We start from the raw sequence: 21,131 nt of genomic DNA, 5'->3' as shown, positions 1-21,131 counted from the left end.
TGCATGTATTTATGTATGTATGTATGTATGTGTTTGTAAAGCTAAATTGAAATATGCATCCATAAAACAGCATTCTTTAGTCAACATCCATAATTGCTGATCTAAACATATTGAGTTGAAATAGTAAAATATGACCTGGCATTCTGATTTCTAATGGAATAGTCAAATAGAATCTAAGATGCAATTGATTTAGTTATAATAGATTCAAATTCAACAAGAAAACTGCGGCATAGATGATATGAAATTGCTTTCAGATAATGTACGTTGTTTAGCTTTTTATTGAATGTAAGATGTGTGCTTCTTGTTAAGGGTGAGCTATTACTTTTATAATTACAAGTTCTGAAGATGTCAATAATACCATCTGAGTCAAAAGTCAACGAAGGAATAAAAGTCAATGAAAGATATGTGCTTCCTGTTTTTTTTTTCTCATATAGTTTGAACCACGACATGCATGCAGACTGTTGAGGTTGATTAAAGCTATGATATTAAATATTAGGCTAATGATATGGAGGGCTTTAATTCGAAGACTTGGCAAAAGTTTTGTTAGAAGCAATGAAAAAGTTAGAATGGACGTCATTGATTAGAAAATTGTTTTCACGGTGTCTTGAGATGGTGTCTTATTCTTATAATACTCACTGGCAAATTCCATATTTAATTTTCAATCATTTTATTTTGTCTAAGTGTCGTTTAAGGCTAGTTTATGTTTCGTTTTGCCGGTGCATCAACCCGCTATTTATGACTAGACAAGTATGATAGGGTGGCAAATTGTTTATAAGCCTTTGCATTTAAAGTTTTCGAAAACCTATTTAAACACTCCAAACTGATCAAAAGCATAGACGAACATTTAAACAACCAAATTTTATTGGGGCGGGCGGGAAGTTGAACCTAGAAAAACAAGATATTATTATTAATCGTAAGATGGTCATATTTGGGCAATCCTCCAAATAAGTCGGTGAATGTTAAGGCCTCTGCACCTACTTGACACCCGATCATAAGTGCTAGTAACTAATAATTCGTATGTTTTTGCATAATGGATTATCACATTAATCACACATAAACACAATATAAAGGCGGGAATTACAAGATATAAATACAATGTAAAAGCGGGCATTACATGATAATGAGCCTAGAATAGGTCGTAATACAATTACTAGTACAAATACACTAACACGCTAACATGTCCCCGTTCTTTTATTAGGATGAAGAGTCTAAATGTTCCTACTAGATTTGAACTCATGAAATATTGTAGAAGGAAGCCCTTGGGTAAAGATATTTGTATATTACGTGGACTAATTATAAGTGACATGTAAAACTTGAACATGGCCCACAGGACCACATTGCAAATGAAGCAGATGTCGATCTCAACGTGCTTTGACTTTTGATGTTTGACCAGACTAGAAGACATGTAGGCAATATTTACATTATCGTAGTAGGCAATAGTGGCTTTGGATGGTAAGGAGTGAGGTCTCGTAAAAGGTTCAGAGCGCACCTCCTGACCCTCGGATCAGCTGGGCAAGAGCAAGTGAAAAAGCATCCATCGATGTCAGACAGCCACCTCATGGCTATGATCGGATCCTGAACTCCATCAAAAGTTGGGGGCTTCGTATTTTCGAAGTCCCGATACTGAAAGGTTCTCCCAGCACCAATCCCAGCAGTTGAAACGGTTGCGGTGGCTGCAACAACCGCAAACAAAGCAGCATAACACTCGTCAAAGTACTCCACCATGGCGGTCTTAATAGACCCAAACATCTCTGGCAATTGTGCTCGGAAGTGAGCAACAACCTCCTCCTGGAGGATCTCTCTGTCCTCAGACACAGCTGGCCCATCCTGGCCGCCAGCTCCCGATCCTGTCTCAAATCGTCTCGTCGTCATCATATTGAAAATAAACCAAGGAGATATCAAATAACATACATATCATACCAGGGGAAACAACTCCCAACAAATCGCTAGGGGTTGTGACTTCCTTGTTACACGTACGGGTCCTGTGCTTCCAATAGTATGGGCCCATACTACCTTCCACAGCTACCCGTATTTGTCTCAAGGACCATCACAACAACCCTAAAAATACACACTTGAAAACGCATACACTCAATCCTCACTCCCTAGAGGAAGGCTAACATCATGAAACTGGTCGGCTGACCCCACACAACTCATCTATGAAACTTCCACCAACCCGGCAGCACTCGCATATGCTAATCATACATAACACTTGACCCTATAGACAGTCGAATATCTGATCCTACCCTAAGTCCTTCATCAGACAAGAACAGGAAATAAGATCAAACCAAACATTCTCAGGCTATAGAATCTTAGTTATGTATAACTATGATGCATACACTAAGCAACTACAGTAATGATGTCAGTTTCATATAAGGAAGAACCCTTGCCTATCAGGCATCATATAATCAGAAAATTCTATCATGCAATTCCTGAAGATCCCTGGCCTATCATTAGCATAATGTTCTAATATATCACAAGATCAAATAACAGTGTGGTAATTTGGGGTCGACTTACTGGCTCCGGCTGATCGTACACATCGCATCCTTTTTTATTATTTGAAAACAATTTGAAAATCATTTTTTTATTTTAATTTTTTTAAAATCTTTTTCCTTAGTTTGAGACTGGATTCGCACGAGTGTTCCTCCAATTTACTCAAACCAAGGCTCTGATACCAACTTGTAACATCCATAAAAATCACAAGAAATTCAAAATTTTTAAAACCAACCCAAATTCACAATTCGTTTACAAACATAGTTTTCAAAACATTTTCAACATCAGAGTCTCCCAAAATCATAAGTCAAAATATGAGGATGTGTACGGTCACGCCTTCGCCTTCCCGCGGTCATCTGATGTACCTGAAATATAACCCAAAATTGTAAGCCAATGCTTAGTGAGATCCTCCAAAATACCAACACACAAACAAATAACATATACGATAACAGCATGTCGGGTCCAATCAACCATCGGGTTGGAATGCAATACACTATGGGTCCAGTTAACCATCGGGTTGGAATACCCCAGGCCCCTCAACCATCAGGTTGGAATGCCAATACACAACGGGTCCTGTCATCCTCGGGATGGAATACCCTCAGGCCCACTCAACCATCGGGTTGGAATGCCCTCGGTCTGTTGGATCGCGTAAAAAGCAGTAAAGCCTCAACCACCAACCAAACATGTGCACATATAGCAGATAATCATATAACAGTCTACAGACAGCAAGACAGATCTACAGATTACTAAGCATAGCATCATCCTATATACAAGGATATTGATCTAATAGATCACTACAGTACAATAGCATGCATAACAGGATATCGAATCCAATGGTTCGGCCTTGGTGGCTTCGACATGCAAGTACAGTGAGGAAAACTCACCTCACAAACTGAACAAAAGTTGATGAGGTCCCAACTCTGAATCTCATCTCTCTAACCGAGACCTATTCCCACCACTGACTAAATTCCATCAAACTCCCAAAATACCCTCAATGTCAAACTTGGTCAAAGTCAAATGGCCAAACCAACTAGATCAACTGAGTCAACCCAACCGAGTCAACTTAGAGTGCGTGCGTGGGGCGTACTCCGGAGGTCCGTTGGGTGTACACGCAGCCTCGCAGTTGACCACCATCAGGGTGGTTAACCTCGTACGCAGGGCGTACTCTGAGTAAGCGGGGCGTACCATCGCAAGTCCCAAACTTTATTAAGAGCTTAATGGCTTAAGCTCTTACATCCATAATTCAGATCCATGGCTAAAATCCTCGTAGGAGTCATAAAGTCTCAAATTTTATGACCTAGCATGTCCAAAAAGTTCTTAACATAAGATCTTATTCCATGAAGGACTTCTAAATGATGCATGAAGCTAAACTAACCATTTGGAACCCATTTTTATGACTTAAGAACCCTCCTAGGGTCTGAAAGGACAACTCAAAGGTCAAGAGCATGCCATATTCAAGATCTAACATTTTGGGACTAAAAGGTCCATAAAGACACCCAAATCTAGATCTATATGCTAGAGGGATAAAGTTACAAGCTTTATACCTTAGAAAGGTTGCAAGAGATGTAGAAATCTCAGATCCAAGTGTTCCACTCCTTAAAGATAAACTTGGATTCCTTCCTCCTTCTTCTAAGGCACCAAAAACACACTTTTAAGCTTGAAAAGGCTCCTCAAGGTGAAACTAGGGTTGCACAAACGTATGAGAGGGATGGAGGCAGCTAAGGTGAATGAAATGAGGCCATAAGAGTGCTTAAATATGAGTCACACCCTAAAAATTAGGGTTTCCTTAATTGGCAAGTACGCCCCGCGTACACTGATGTACGCCCTACGTACTAGGGCACGCCCTAGTACGCTCAGCGTACTCCGAAGGCCAAATTACAAAAATGCCACTAGGGCTCCTTTTGCACACTTTCTTGAACTTAGGGACCAAAATGCAACATAATTAAATTATAGGGTTGAAATTAGAAGTACCTTATCATCGGGATGTTACACGTATTTTGTACATTCCAGCAACAACATTTTCTTAAACTCATTTATCCAAAATACATGTGACATGATTTGGTTTAGTGGTTAATTACTACTTAGTAACAATGATAATACCAAGCATCAAACAATTTATAATTAAGAGCATTATTATTAACAATCAGTTTAAACTAGTGGTCAAGGAAAGGGAAAACAATAGCAACCTACTTTCACGTCCATATTTAATATACAGACTATTTTCTTGGGAAAAGTTCAAACAATAGCAATCTACTTACATTTTATAATACAAAATAAATATTATGAAATACAATATTGAAAGACACAACAAAGACCATTCGTTGTATCCAATGATCAAGGGTCCTGACAAAAATACACAGTAGGCATCTACATACTGACCAACGTGTGACATTCACAAAGCCGCCAACGAATGGTCTTATACCTTATAACTAGTCATCCCATTCTTGACCCCAAGTTCATGAGTATGTAATTGTACTTGGAGCTGCTAGAAACAAGGTTTGAGTATGTTATTGTACTTGGAGCTGCTAGAAACAAGGTTTTGCGACCGGACAAAGAACTCCACTAATATCCTTCCTTTCTTGACCCCTCATATAACATTACATATATGTAGTTTGCTTATGATATGCTCCATACAATATACAAGTCCACCAACAAGTACTTATACAATAAGTTTTTATCAACCATACGAGTTCCAACATAGGATAGTTTTCATCATCCAACTTAAACCCAAGCCTAAATTAGAAATTATCGAAGACGTCTTATGAATTAAATACATCATATTTATTCGTCAACACAAAGTATAACCAAGAAATATAATAACCAAACAATGTATCTATTAGAATAAATCATAACCAATTCATATGTAAATTACAATCATTTAACAATTAATTTTAGATATTCATTTAAAACAGAGCGATATGAGTACGTTAGACGTATTGATAGTTTATTAAAAAAAACAAAAGAAGTAAAACCCTAAATTTGATCCTTTTTCAAGAAAATGGTGTCGCATGTAGAGAGAGGTGTTAGAAAACAGGGATACTTTGTGGACGCCGGAAGAAATTATTCGGATCAACTTTGGCCTTGATTCGAATCAACTTCTGAAAATTGTCCCTTTTCCAGTACCTCTCACCCCAAGGACTGGCTTCTTCATAATTAGAACTTCCAACACCCAAATCCAAATCATTGTAGTTGGAATATGCCTCTCTTGGGTTCTTTGACACATAAGGCGTCAATAACTCGTCCAAGCTTCGCAGCCACATTATCCTCTTGAGCGATGTAGGGGTTGTGTCTGAAGTTTGACCGTTAAAATTAACAGTCTTGAGAATCTGTAACAACACCCCAGCTCTATGAGGATATGGAATTGCTGACTCCGAGTAATCAGCCATCCTTCCGCCAAAAGGATTGATCATGAGAAGTGCCGATCCGTCGTTTTGCATGAGCTTTCTCCATATCTTTCTTAGGCCGCGTATGGGAATTGGTGTCCGGACATAGTCTGATTTACTTTTATTGTTCAGCTTGGCTATAGCAGACCGGTTCGTGAGGATCTCGATTGGGGTGGAGCTTGGCAAGCCCCAAAACACAACGGTCGATTGGATGCTTCTAATTTCTTCACAAATCTCTCGTCTAACACCGAGCTCAGGAAATTTTTCGTCCAGCAACGGAAGCAATGTGTCCCTTGTGCCCTGATAAATTCCTTCGAACATAATTCGTATGGTTTTCTTGGTGGTGTTGCCAATATATTCGGCAAACACCTGAGTCCTTATGTGTAGATTTCTATCAATAGTTGGCGCAACGTATTGATATTTATGGAAAATTTTGGTTGCCCCTTCTTCCAAAGTTTTATTCAGTATGAATACAGTTACTTTTTCTGGAACTGGAACCAACCTGAGCTTCCATGCAAGAACGATTCCAAAACTGGAAGCACCGCCTCCTCGTATTGCCCAAAACAAATCTTTACCCATCGACTTCCTGTCGAGAATATTTCCATTGACATCCATAAAGCGAACATCCAAAACATTATCAGCAGCAGTACCATATTTCCTCAGTAGGTTTCCGTAGCCACCACCGCCCATGTACCCGCCAACACCCACCGTGGGGCAAACACCTGCCGGGAAATACAAGGTGTCAGTCTTCTGAGAAATACTGTAATAGAGTTCACCAAGCACAGCACCTGGCTGGACCCATGCGGTCCTGTTAGCTACGTCCACGTCTATAGACCTCATGTTGGTGAAATCAAGCATAACAAACGGAACATCAGCAGTGTATGATAGGCCTTCATAGTCATGGCCCCCACTCCTGATCCTGATCTCGTATCCATGTTTCTTTGCGCAGAATAGAGCCTTTTGGACAAGTGTTTCATCCACAGGTGTCACGATGATTGATGGTTTAGGAGTGGAGGGTTTAAGGAACCTAGTGTTTTGCACTGCGACTTGCCAAATGGGAATGAAAGAAGCATTCACAGGTGTGAAAATGAGTTGAGAGAAGGAGGTGACATTGTTGGATTTGGGCTGTATGCAACTCATGAAATTTTCCGTACCTGGTGTAACATCAACAAGGGAAGATAAGTTTGCCCATGAGTTACAAAAGGAAAGACAAAGAACCAGGAGGAAGACGACAGAGGAGCTTATTTGAGACTTCTTCATGTTAATTTGATGGGTTTGAATATCGATGTCAGTGTCTTATTTATAAAGACTATAGGGCATAGAGTTGACTTCAAAATGGGGCTATAAAAATGGTGAATTCAAATGGGGTTAGAAAAAACCTAGAAGGAGCTTGCTGATTCGAATTTATCAAAAGGTTTTAAATGAAAATTGATTCCCATCATAAGTGATGTCTTCATACTAAAAGCTAAATTGATTATCCTTAATTTTAGATTATATATGTTGTGTTTGTCTGTGTGTCTGTGTGTTTAAACTAAATTCACATAAGGATTCACAAAACAAAAACAAAATTCTTTAGTCAATGCTGACCTAAACACATTGAGTTGAAATGGTAAATTGCGACCTCACATTCTGATTCCTAATGGAATAGTCAATTCCGCTCTCTATCTGTGATACACTTGATTTAGTTAACGTAGATTCCGTTTCAAGTTTTCAACTAGAAAATTGCGGTCTGGATAGTATAGTTTTTAAGGTATTAATCTCGTCAAATATACTTATTTAATTCTCAAAAGTGTTTAAGATATGTGCTTCCTGTTAACGACCACCATTCACAAGTAATTACAAGTTTGAAAATTTCAATTATACCCTTTGAATCAAAAGTCAGTGGAGAAAATAATGAAAACACTAATTAAAATCATTTTACCTTTTGTTCCTAATTTTCTTCGTACCTATTTAAGATGATAACAAGTGTCTCTAAACTTAACATCTCAATCAAATTTAAATTAAATTTAATGACACTTGTCACCATCTAAAATAGGTAAAAAGATAATAGGAACAAAAGTAGAAGGATATTTAATTTCTCTTACAAAATATACAATAACTTGGTGACTCTGATCTATATATGGCATTGTCTAATTTATAAAGAATGGAGAGGATGATGACTTCATATGGGGTTATAATTAGTATTTAACGGTGAACTCAAATGGAGTTAGAAAAACCGATCGACCCTAGAAGGACCTTGGTGATTTGAATTCTTAAAAGGTCTTAATTAAATGAAAATTGATTAAGATCATAAGTGGCGTACGTGTTAAAAGCAAATTAGATCATCCTAAACTTAAGTTATATATGTATGTACACGTATGCATGCATGTATTTATGTATGTATGTATGTATGTGTTTGTAAAGCTAAATTGAAATATGCATCCATAAAACAGCATTCTTTAGTCAACATCCATAATTGCTGATCTAAACATATTGAGTTGAAATAGTAAAATATGACCTGGCATTCTGATTTCTAATGGAATAGTCAAATAGAATCTAAGATGCAATTGATTTAGTTATAATAGATTCAAATTCAACAAGAAAACTGCGGCATAGATGATATGAAATTGCTTTCAGATAATGTACGTTGTTTAGCTTTTTATTGAATGTAAGATGTGTGCTTCTTGTTAAGGGTGAGCTATTACTTTTATAATTACAAGTTCTGAAGATGTCAATAATACCATCTGAGTCAAAAGTCAACGAAGGAATAAAAGTCAATGAAAGATATGTGCTTCCTGTTTTTTTTTTCTCATATAGTTTGAACCACGACATGCATGCAGACTGTTGAGGTTGATTAAAGCTATGATATTAAATATTAGGCTAATGATATGGAGGGCTTTAATTCGAAGACTTGGCAAAAGTTTTGTTAGAAGCAATGAAAAAGTTAGAATGGACGTCATTGATTAGAAAATTGTTTTCACGGTGTCTTGAGATGGTGTCTTATTCTTATAATACTCACTGGCAAATTCCATATTTAATTTTCAATCATTTTATTTTGTCTAAGTGTCGTTTAAGGCTAGTTTATGTTTCGTTTTGCCGGTGCATCAACCCGCTATTTATGACTAGACAAGTATGATAGGGTGGCAAATTGTTTATAAGCCTTTGCATTTAAAGTTTTCGAAAACCTATTTAAACACTCCAAACTGATCAAAAGCATAGACGAACATTTAAACAACCAAATTTTATTGGGGCGGGCGGGAAGTTGAACCTAGAAAAACAAGATATTATTATTAATCGTAAGATGGTCATATTTGGGCAATCCTCCAAATAAGTCGGTGAATGTTAAGGCCTCTGCACCTACTTGACACCCGATCATAAGTGCTAGTAACTAATAATTCGTATGTTTTTGCATAATGGATTATCACATTAATCACACATAAACACAATATAAAGGCGGGAATTACAAGATATAAATACAATGTAAAAGCGGGCATTACATGATAATGAGCCTAGAATAGGTCGTAATACAATTACTAGTACAAATACACTAACACGCTAACATGTCCCCGTTCTTTTATTAGGATGAAGAGTCTAAATGTTCCTACTAGATTTGAACTCATGAAATATTGTAGAAGGAAGCCCTTGGGTAAAGATATTTGTATATTACGTGGACTAATTATAAGTGACATGTAAAACTTGAACATGGCCCACAGGACCACATTGCAAATGAAGCAGATGTCGATCTCAACGTGCTTTGACTTTTGATGTTTGACCGGACTAGAAGACATGTAGGCAATATTTACATTATCGTAGTAGGCAATAGTGGCTTTGGATGGTAAGGAGTGAGGTCTCGTAAAAGGTTCAGAGCGCACCTCCTGACCCTCGGATCAGCTGGGCAAGAGCAAGTGAAAAAGCATCCATCGATGTCAGACAGCCACCTCATGGCTATGATCGGATCCTGAACTCCATCAAAAGTTGGGGGCTTCGTATTTTCGAAGTCCCGATACTGAAAGGTTCTCCCAGCACCAATCCCAGCAGTTGAAACGGTTGCGGTGGCTGCAACAGCCGCAAACAAAGCAGCATAACACTCGTCAAAGTACTCCACCATGGCGGTCTTAATAGACCCAAACATCTCTGGCAATTGTGCTCGGAAGTGAGCAACAACCTCCTCCTGGAGGATCTCTCTGTCCTCAGACACAGCTGGCCCATCCTGGCCGCCAGCTCCCGATCCTGTCTCAAATCGTCTCGTCGTCATCATATTGAAAATAAACCAAGGAGATATCAAATAACATACATATCATACCAGGGGAAACAACTCCCAACAAATCGCTAGGGGTTGTGACTTCCTTGTTACACGTACGGGTCCTGTGCTTCCAATAGTATGGGTCCATACTACCTTCCACAGCTACCCGTATTTGTCTCAAGGACCATCACAACAACCCTAAAAATACACACTTGAAAACGCATACACTCAATCCTCACTCCCTAGAGGAAGGCTAACATCATGAAACTGGTCGGCTGACCCCACACAACTCATCTATGAAACTTCCACCAACCCGGCAGCACTCGCATATGCTAATCATACATAACACTTGACCCTATAGACAGTCGAATATCTGATCCTACCCTAAGTCCTTCATCAGACAAGAACAGGAAATAAGATCAAACCAAACATTCTCAGGCTATAGAATCTTAGTTATGTATAACTATGATGCATACACTAAGCAACTACAGTAATGATGTCAGTTTCATATAAGGAAGAACCCTTGCCTATCAGGCATCATATAATCAGAAAATTCTATCATGCAATTCCTGAAGATCCCTGGCCTATCATTAGCATAATGTTCTAATATATCACAAGATCAAATAACAGTGTGGTAATTTGGGGTCGACTTACTGGCTCCGGCTGATCGTACACATCGCATCCTTTTTTATTATTTGAAAACAATTTGAAAATCATTTTTTTATTTTAATTTTTTTAAAATCTTTTTCCTTAGTTTGAGACTGGATTCGCACGAGTGTTCCTCCAATTTACTCAAACCAAGGCTCTGATACCAACTTGTAACATCCATAAAAATCACAAGAAATTCAAAATTTTTAAAACCAACCCAAATTCACAATTCGTTTACAAACATAGTTTTCAAAACATTTTCAACATCAGAGTCTCCCAAAATCATAAGTCAAAATATGAGGATGTGTACGGTCACGCCTTCGCCTTCCCGCGGTCATCTGATGTACCTGAAATATAACCCAAAATTGTAAGCCAATGCTTAGTGAGATCCTCCAAAATACCAACACACAAACAAATAACATATACGATAACAGCATGTCGGGTCCAATCAACCATCGGGTTGGAATGCAATACACTATGGGTCCAGTTAACCATCGGGTTGGAATACCCCAGGCCCCTCAACCATCAGGTTGGAATGCCAATACACAACGGGTCCTGTCATCCTCGGGATGGAATACCCTCAGGCCCACTCAACCATCGGGTTGGAATGCCCTCGGTCTGTTGGATCGCGTAAAAAGCAGTAAAGCCTCAACCACCAACCAAACATGTGCACATATAGCAGATAATCATATAACAGTCTACAGACAGCAAGACAGATCTACAGATTACTAAGCATAGCATCATCCTATATACAAGGATATTGATCTAATAGATCACTACAGTACAATAGCATGCATAACAGGATATCGAATCCAATGGTTCGGCCTTGGTGGCTTCGACATGCAAGTACAGTGAGGAAAACTCACCTCACAAACTGAACAAAAGTTGATGAGGTCCCAACTCTGAATCTCATCTCTCTAACCGAGACCTATTCCCACCACTGACTAAATTCCATCAAACTCCCAAAATACCCTCAATGTCAAACTTGGTCAAAGTCAAATGGCCAAACCAACTAGATCAACTGAGTCAACCCAACCGAGTCAACTTAGAGTGTGTGCGTGGGGCGTACTCCGGAGGTCCGTTGGGTGTACACGCAGCCTCGCAGTTGACCACCATCAGGGTGGTTAACCTCGTACGCAGGGCGTACTCTGAGTAAGCGGGGCGTACCATCGCAAGTCCCAAACTTTATTAAGAGCTTAATGGCTTAAGCTCTTACATCCATAATTCAGATCCATGGCTAAAATCCTCGTAGGAGTCATAAAGTCTCAAATTTTATGACCTAGCATGTCCAAAAAGTTCTTAACATAAGATCTTATTCCATGAAGGACTTCTAAATGATGCATGAAGCTAAACTAACCATTTGGAACCCATTTTTATGACTTAAGAACCCTCCTAGGGTCTGAAAGGACAACTCAAAGGTCAAGAGCATGCCATATTCAAGATCTAACATTTTGGGACTAAAAGGTCCATAAAGACACCCAAATCTAGATCTATATGCTAGAGGGATAAAGTTACAAGCTTTATACCTTAGAAAGGTTGCAAGAGATGTAGAAATCTCAGATCCAAGTGTTCCACTCCTTAAAGATAAACTTGGATTCCTTCCTCCTTCTTCTAAGGCACCAAAAACACACTTTTAAGCTTGAAAAGGCTCCTCAAGGTGAAACTAGGGTTGCACAAACGTATGAGAGGGATGGAGGCAGCTAAGGTGAATGAAATGAGGCCATAAGAGTGCTTAAATATGAGTCACACCCTAAAAATTAGGGTTTCCTTAATTGGCAAGTACGCCCCGCGTACACTGATGTACGCCCTACGTACTAGGGCACGCCCTAGTACGCTCAGCGTACTCCGAAGGCCAAATTACAAAAATGCCACTAGGGCTCCTTTTGCACACTTTCTTGAACTTAGGGACCAAAATGCAACATAATTAAATTATAGGGTTGAAATTAGAAGTACCTTATCATCGGGATGTTACACGTATTTTGTACATTCCAGCAACAACATTTTCTTAAACTCATTTATCCAAAATACATGTGACATGATTTGGTTTAGTGGTTAATTACTACTTAGTAACAATGATAATACCAAGCATCAAACAATTTATAATTAAGAGCATTATTATTAACAATCAGTTTAAACTAGTGGTCAAGGAAAGGGAAAACAATAGCAACCTACTTTCACGTCCATATTTAATATACAGACTATTTTCTTGGGAAAAGTTCAAACAATAGCAATCTACTTACATTTTATAATACAAAATAAATATTATGAAATACAATATTGAAAGACACAACAAAGACCATTCGTTGTATCCAATGATCAAGGGTCCTGACAAAAATACACAGTAGGCATCTACATACTGACCAACGTGTGACATTCACAAAGCCGCCAACGAATGGTCTTATACCTTATAACTAGTCATCCCATTCTTGACCCCAAGTTCATGAGTATGTAATTGTACTTGGAGCTGCTAGAAACAAGGTTTGAGTATGTTATTGTACTTGGAGCTGCTAGAAACAAGGTTTTGCGACCGGACAAAGAACTCCACTAATATCCTTCCTTTCTTGACCCCTCATATAACATTACATATATGTAGTTTGCTTATGATATGCTCCATACAATATACAAGTCCACCAACAAGTACTTATACAATAAGTTTTTATCAACCATACGAGTTCCAACATAGGATAGTTTTCATCATCCAACTTAAACCCAAGCCTAAATTAGAAATTATCGAAGACGTCTTATGAATTAAATACATCATATTTATTCGTCAACACAAAGTATAACCAAGAAATATAATAACCAAACAATGTATCTATTAGAATAAATCATAACCAATTCATATGTAAATTACAATCATTTAACAATTAATTTTAGATATTCATTTAAAACAGAGCGATATGAGTACGTTAGACGTATTGATAGTTTATTAAAAAAAACAAAAGAAGTAAAACCCTAAATTTGATCCTTTTTCAAGAAAATGGTGTCGCATGTAGAGAGAGGTGTTAGAAAACAGGGATACTTTGTGGACGCCGGAAGAAATTATTCGGATCAACTTTGGCCTTGATTCGAATCAACTTCTGAAAATTGTCCCTTTTCCAGTACCTCTCACCCCAAGGACTGGCTTCTTCATAATTAGAACTTCCAACACCCAAATCCAAATCATTGTAGTTGGAATATGCCTCTCTTGGGTTCTTTGACACATAAGGCGTCAATAACTCGTCCAAGCTTCGCAGCCACATTATCCTCTTGAGCGATGTAGGGGTTGTGTCTGAAGTTTGACCGTTAAAATTAACAGTCTTGAGAATCTGTAACAACACCCCAGCTCTATGAGGATATGGAATTGCTGACTCCGAGTAATCAGCCATCCTTCCGCCAAAAGGATTGATCATGAGAAGTGCTGATCCGTCGTTTTGCATGAGCTTTCTCCATATCTTTCTTAGGCCGCGTATGGGAATTGGTGTCCGGACATAGTCTGATTTACTTTTATTGTTCAGCTTGGCTATAGCAGACCGGTTCGTGAGGATCTCGATTGGGGTGGAGCTTGGCAAGCCCCAAAACACAACGGTCGATTGGATGCTTCTAATTTCTTCACAAATCTCTCGTCTAACACCGAGCTCAGGAAATTTTTCGTCCAGCAACGGAAGCAATGTGTCCCTTGTGCCCTGATAAATTCCTTCGAACATAATTCGTATGGTTTTCTTGGTGGTGTTGCCAATATATTCGGCAAACACCTGAGTCCTTATGTGTAGATTTCTATCAATAGTTGGCGCAACGTATTGATATTTATGGAAAATTTTGGTTGCCCCTTCTTCCAAAGTTTTATTCAGTATGAATACAGTTACTTTTTCTGGAACTGGAACCAACCTGAGCTTCCATGCAAGAACGATTCCAAAACTGGAAGCACCGCCTCCTCGTATTGCCCAAAACAAATCTTTACCCATCGACTTCCTGTCGAGAATATTTCCATTGACATCCATAAAGCGAACATCCAAAACATTATCAGCAGCAGTACCATATTTCCTCAGTAGGTTTCCGTAGCCACCACCGCCCATGTACCCGCCAACACCCACCGTGGGGCAAACACCTGCCGGGAAATACAAGGTGTCGGTCTTCTGAGAAATACTGTAATAGAGTTCACCAAGCACAGCACCTGGCTGGACCCATGCGGTCCTGTTAGCTACGTCCACGTCTATAGACCTCATGTTGGTGAAATCAAGCATAACAAACGGAACATCAGCAGTGTATGATAGGCCTTCATAGTCATGGCCCCCACTCCTGATCCTGATCTCGTATCCATGTTTCTTTGCGCAGAATAGAGCCTTTTGGACAAGTGTTTCATCCACAGGTGTCACGATGATTGATGGTTTAGGAGTGGAGGGTTTAAGGAACCTAGTGTTTTGCACTGCGACTTGCCAAATGGGAATGAAAGAAGCATTCACAGGTGTGAAAATGAGTTGAGAGAAGGAGGTGACATTGTTGGATTTGGGCTGTATGCAACTCATGAAATTTTCCGTACCTGGTGTAACATCAACAAGGGAAGATAAGTTTGCCCATGAGTTACAAAAGGAAAGACAAAGAACCAGGAGGAAGACGACAGAGGAGCTTATTTGAGACTTCTTCATGTTAATTTGATGGGTTTGAATATCGATGTCAGTGTCTTATTTATAAAGACTATAGGGCATAGAGTTGACTTCAAAATGGGGCTATAAAAATGGTGAATTCAAATGGGGTTAGAAAAAACCTAGAAGGAGCTTGCTGATTCGAATTTATCAAAAGGTTTTAAATGAAAATTGATTCCCATCATAAGTGATGTCTTCATACTAAAAGCTAAATTGATTATCCTTAATTTTAGATTATATATGTTGTGTTTGTCTGTGTGTCTGTGTGTTTAAACTAAATTCACATAAGGATTCACAAAACAAAAACAAAATTCTTTAGTCAATGCTGACCTAAACACATTGAGTTGAAATGGTAAATTGCGACCTCACATTCTGATTCCTAATGGAATAGTCAATTCCGCTCTCTATCTGTGATACACTTGATTTAGTTAACGTAGATTCCGTTTCAAGTTTTCAACTAGAAAATTGCGGTCTGGATAGTATAGTTTTTAAGGTATTAATCTCGTCAAATATACTTATTTAATTCTCAAAAGTGTTTAAGATATGTGCTTCCTGTTAACGACCACCATTCACAAGTAATTACAAGTTTGAAAATTTCAATTATACCCTTTGAATCAAAAGTCAGTGGAGAAAATAATGAAAACACTAATTAAAATCATTTTACCTTTTGTTCCTAATTTTCTTCGTACCTATTTAAGATGATAACAAGTGTCTCTAAACTTAACATCTCAATCAAATTTAAATTAAATTTAATGACACTTGTCACCATCTAAAATAGGTAAAAAGATAATAGGAACAAAAGTAGAAGGATATTTAATTTCTCTTACAAAATATACAATAACTTGGTGACTCTGATCTATATATGGCATTGTCTAATTTATAAAGAATGGAGAGGATGATGACTTCATATGGGGTTATAATTAGTATTTAACGGTGAACTCAAATGGAGTTAGAAAAACCGATCGACCCTAGAAGGACCTTGGTGATTTGAATTCTTAAAAGGTCTTAATTAAATGAAAATTGATTAAGATCATAAGTGGCGTACGTGTTAAAAGCAAATTAGATCATCCTAAACTTAAGTTATATATGTATGTACACGTATGCATGCATGTATTTATGTATGTATGTATGTATGTGTTTGTAAAGCTAAATTGAAATATGCATCCATAAAACAGCATTCTTTAGTCAACATCCATAATTGCTGATCTAAACATATTGAGTTGAAATAGTAAAATATGACCTGGCATTCTGATTTCTAATGGAATAGTCAAATAGAATCTAAGATGCAATTGATTTAGTTATAATAGATTCAAATTCAACAAGAAAACTGCGGCATAGATGATATGAAATTGCTTTCAGATAATGTACGTTGTTTAGCTTTTTATTGAATGTAAGATGTGTGCTTCTTGTTAAGGGTGAGCTATTACTTTTATAATTACAAGTTCTGAAGATGTCAATAATACCATCTGAGTCAAAAGTCAACGAAGGAATAAAAGTCAATGAAAGATATGTGCTTCCTGTTTTTTTTTTCTCATATAGTTTGAACCACGACATGCATGCAGACTGTTGAGGTTGATTAAAGCTATGATATTAAATATTAGGCTAATGATATGGAGGGCTTTAATTCGAAGACTTGGCAAAAGTTTTGTTAGAAGCAATGAAAAAGTTAGAATGGACGTCATTGATTAGAAAATTGTTTTCACGGTGTCTTGAGATGGTGTCTTATTCTTATAATACTCACTGGCAAATTCCATATTTAATTTTCAATCATTTTATTTTGTCTAAGTGTCGTTTAAGGCTAGTTTATGTTTCGTTTTGCCGGTGCATCAACCCGCTATTTATGACTAGACAAGTATGATAGGGTGGCAAATTGTTTATAAGCCTTTGCATTTAAAGTTTTCGAAAACCTATTTAAACACTCCAAACTGATCAAAAGCATAGACGAACATTTAAACAACCAAATTTTATTGGGGCGGGCGGGAAGTTGAACCTAGAAAAACAAGATATTATTATTAATCGTAAGATGGTCATATTTGGGCAATCCTCCAAATAAGTCGGTGAATGTTAAGGCCTCTGCACCTACTTGACACCCGATCATAAGTGCTAGTAACTAATAATTCGTATGTTTTTGCATAATGGATTATCACATTAATCACACATAAACACAATATAAAGGCGGGAATTACAAGATATAAATACAATGTAAAAGCGGGCATTACATGATAATGAGCCTAGAATAGGTCGTAATACAATTACTAGTACAAATACACTAACACGCTAACATGTCCCCGTTCTTTTATTAGGATGAAGAGTCTAAATGTTCCTACTAGATTTGAACTCATGAAATATTGTAGAAGGAAGCCCTTGGGTAAAGATATTTGTATATTACGTGGACTAATTATAAGTGACATGTAAAACTTGAACATGGCCCACAGGACCACATTGCAAATGAAGCAGATGTCGATCTCAACGTGCTTTGACTTTTGATGTTTGACCGGACTAGAAGACATGTAGGCAATATTTACATTATCGTAGTAGGCAATAGTGGCTTTGGATGGTAAGGAGTGAGGTCTCGTAAAAGGTTCAGAGCGCACCTCCTGACCCTCGGATCAGCTGGGCAAGAGCAAGTGAAAAAGCATCCATCGATGTCAGACAGCCACCTCATGGCTATGATCGGATCCTGAACTCCATCAAAAGTTGGGGGCTTCGTATTTTCGAAGTCCCGATACTGAAAGGTTCTCCCAGCACCAATCCCAGCAGTTGAAACGGTTGCGGTGGCTGCAACAGCCGCAAACAAAGCAGCATAACACTCGTCAAAGTACTCCACCATGGCGGTCTTAATAGACCCAAACATCTCTGGCAATTGTGCTCGGAAGTGAGCAACAACCTCCTCCTGGAGGATCTCTCTGTCCTCAGACACAGCTGGCCCATCCTGGCCGCCAGCTCCCGATCCTGTCTCAAATCGTCTCGTCGTCATCATATTGAAAATAAACCAAGGAGATATCAAATAACATACATATCATACCAGGGGAAACAACTCCCAACAAATCGCTAGGGGTTGTGACTTCCTTGTTACACGTACGGGTCCTGTGCTTCCAATAGTATGGGTCCATACTACCTTCCACAGCTACCCGTATTTGTCTCAAGGACCATCACAACAACCCTAAAAATACACACTTGAAAACGCATACACTCAATCCTCACTCCCTAGAGGAAGGCTAACATCATGAAACTGGTCGGCTGACCCCACACAACTCATCTATGAAACTTCCACCAACCCGGCAGCACTCGCATATGCTAATCATACATAACACTTGACCCTATAGACAGTCGAATATCTGATCCTACCCTAAGTCCTTCATCAGACAAGAACAGGAAATAAGATCAAACCAAACATTCTCAGGCTATAGAATCTTAGTTATGTATAACTATGATGCATACACTAAGCAACTACAGTAATGATGTCAGTTTCATATAAGGAAGAACCCTTGCCTATCAGGCATCATATAATCAGAAAATTCTATCATGCAATTCCTGAAGATCCCTGGCCTATCATTAGCATAATGTTCTAATATATCACAAGATCAAATAACAGTGTGGTAATTTGGGGTCGACTTACTGGCTCCGGCTGATCGTACACATCGCATCCTTTTTTATTATTTGAAAACAATTTGAAAATCATTTTTTTATTTTAATTTTTTTAAAATCTTTTTCCTTAGTTTGAGACTGGATTCGCACGAGTGTTCCTCCAATTTACTCAAACCAAGGCTCTGATACCAACTTGTAACATCCATAAAAATCACAAGAAATTCAAAATTTTTAAAACCAACCCAAATTCACAATTCGTTTACAAACATAGTTTTCAAAACATTTTCAACATCAGAGTCTCCCAAAATCATAAGTCAAAATATGAGGATGTGTACGGTCACGCCTTCGCCTTCCCGCGGTCATCTGATGTACCTGAAATATAACCCAAAATTGTAAGCCAATGCTTAGTGAGATCCTCCAAAATACCAACACACAAACAAATAACATATACGATAACAGCATGTCGGGTCCAATCAACCATCGGGTTGGAATGCAATACACTATGGGTCCAGTTAACCATCGGGTTGGAATACCCCAGGCCCCTCAACCATCAGGTTGGAATGCCAATACACAACGGGTCCTGTCATCCTCGGGATGGAATACCCTCAGGCCCACTCAACCATCGGGTTGGAATGCCCTCGGTCTGTTGGATCGCGTAAAAAGCAGTAAAGCCTCAACCACCAACCAAACATGTGCACATATAGCAGATAATCATATAACAGTCTACAGACAGCAAGACAGATCTACAGATTACTAAGCATAGCATCATCCTATATACAAGGATATTGATCTAATAGATCACTACAGTACAATAGCATGCATAACAGGATATCGAATCCAATGGTTCGGCCTTGGTGGCTTCGACATGCAAGTACAGTGAGGAAAACTCACCTCACAAACTGAACAAAAGTTGATGAGGTCCCAACTCTGAATCTCATCTCTCTAACCGAGACCTATTCCCACCACTGACTAAATTCCATCAAACTCCCAAAATACCCTCAATGTCAAACTTGGTCAAAGTCAAATGGCCAAACCAACTAGATCAACTGAGTCAACCCAACCGAGTCAACTTAGAGTGCGTGCGTGGGGCGTACTCCGGAGGTCCGTTGGGTGTACACGCAGCCTCGCAGTTGACCACCATCAGGGTGGTTAACCTCGTACGCAGGGCGTACTCTGAGTAAGCGGGGCGTACCATCGCAAGTCCCAAACTTTATTAAGAGCTTAATGGCTTAAGCTCTTACATCCATAATTCAGATCCATGGCTAAAATCCTCGTAGGAGTCATAAAGTCTCAAATTTTATGACCTAGCATGTCCAAAAAGTTCTTAACATAAGATCTTATTCCATGAAGGACTTCTAAATGATGCATGAAGCTAAACTAACCATTTGGAACCCATTTTTATGACTTAAGAACCCTCCTAGGGTCTGAAAGGACAACTCAAAGGTCAAGAGCATGCCATATTCAAGATCTAACATTTTGGGACTAAAAGGTCCATAAAGACACCCAAATCTAGATCTATATGCTAGAGGGATAAAGTTACAAGCTTTATACCTTAGAAAGGTTGCAAGAGATGTAGAAATCTCAGATCCAAGTGTTCCACTCCTTAAAGATAAACTTGGATTCCTTCCTCCTTCTTCTAAGGCACCAAAAACACACTTTTAAGCTTGAAAAGGCTCCTCAAGGTGAAACTAGGGTTGCACAAACGTATGAGAGGGATGGAGGCAGCTAAGGTGAATGAAATGAGGCCATAAGAGTGCTTAAATATGAGTCACACCCTAAAAATTAGGGTTTCCTTAATTGGCAAGTACGCCCCGCGTACACTGATGTACGCCCTACGTACTAGGGCACGCCCTAGTACGCTCAGCGTACTCCGAAGGCCAAATTACAAAAATGCCACTAGGGCTCCTTTTGCACACTTTCTTGAACTTAGGGACCAAAATGCAACATAATTAAATTATAGGGTTGAAATTAGAAGTACCTTATCATCGGGATGTTACACGTATTTTGTACATTCCAGCAACAACATTTTCTTAAACTCATTTATCCAAAATACATGTGACATGATTTGGTTTAGTGGTTAATTACTACTTAGTAACAATGATAATACCAAGCATCAAACAATTTATAATTAAGAGCATTATTATTAACAATCAGTTTAAACTAGTGGTCAAGGAAAGG

General features: G+C 38.6%; 2 protein-coding genes across 4 annotated transcripts; both read right to left on the bottom strand.

The window, feature by feature from the left end:
- Window positions 1-5,291: 5,291 nt before the first annotated feature.
- LOC145146969 (tetrahydroberberine oxidase-like) lies at window positions 5,292-7,337 on the bottom strand. 2 transcript variants are annotated; one of them, XM_079075041.1, is made up of 2 exons: window positions 6,662-7,337; window positions 5,292-6,595 (listed from the first exon to the last, which is right to left on the bottom strand). In XM_079075041.1, exons 1-2 carry the CDS (start codon window positions 7,131-7,133, stop codon window positions 5,514-5,516), a joined length of 1,554 nt encoding a protein of 517 aa, XP_078931167.1. In that variant the 5' UTR covers window positions 7,134-7,337; the 3' UTR covers window positions 5,292-5,513. The 2 variants fall into 2 exon arrangements, with proteins under 2 accessions (XP_078931167.1, XP_078931166.1); XM_079075040.1 differs by having other exon boundaries at window positions 5,292-7,337.
- A 6,189-nt stretch (window positions 7,338-13,526) lies between these two features.
- Window positions 13,527-15,573, bottom strand: LOC145146943 (tetrahydroberberine oxidase-like). 2 transcript variants are annotated; one of them, XM_079075039.1, is made up of 2 exons: window positions 14,897-15,573; window positions 13,527-14,830 (listed from the first exon to the last, which is right to left on the bottom strand). In XM_079075039.1, exons 1-2 carry the CDS (start codon window positions 15,366-15,368, stop codon window positions 13,749-13,751), a joined length of 1,554 nt encoding a protein of 517 aa, XP_078931165.1. In that variant the 5' UTR covers window positions 15,369-15,573; the 3' UTR covers window positions 13,527-13,748. The 2 variants fall into 2 exon arrangements, with proteins under 2 accessions (XP_078931165.1, XP_078931164.1); XM_079075038.1 differs by having other exon boundaries at window positions 13,527-15,573.
- Window positions 15,574-21,131: the final 5,558 nt, after the last annotated feature.

This window comes from Lactuca virosa, chromosome 1 (genome assembly GCF_052849685.1).
Source record: "Lactuca virosa cultivar CGN04683 chromosome 1, Lactuca_virosa_CGN04683_v6, whole genome shotgun sequence".
In the NCBI taxonomy this organism is placed as follows: domain Eukaryota; kingdom Viridiplantae; phylum Streptophyta; class Magnoliopsida; order Asterales; family Asteraceae; genus Lactuca; species Lactuca virosa.
The sequence above is the reverse complement of the archived record's forward strand: the minus strand, read 5'-3'. Positions and strand labels throughout refer to the sequence as shown.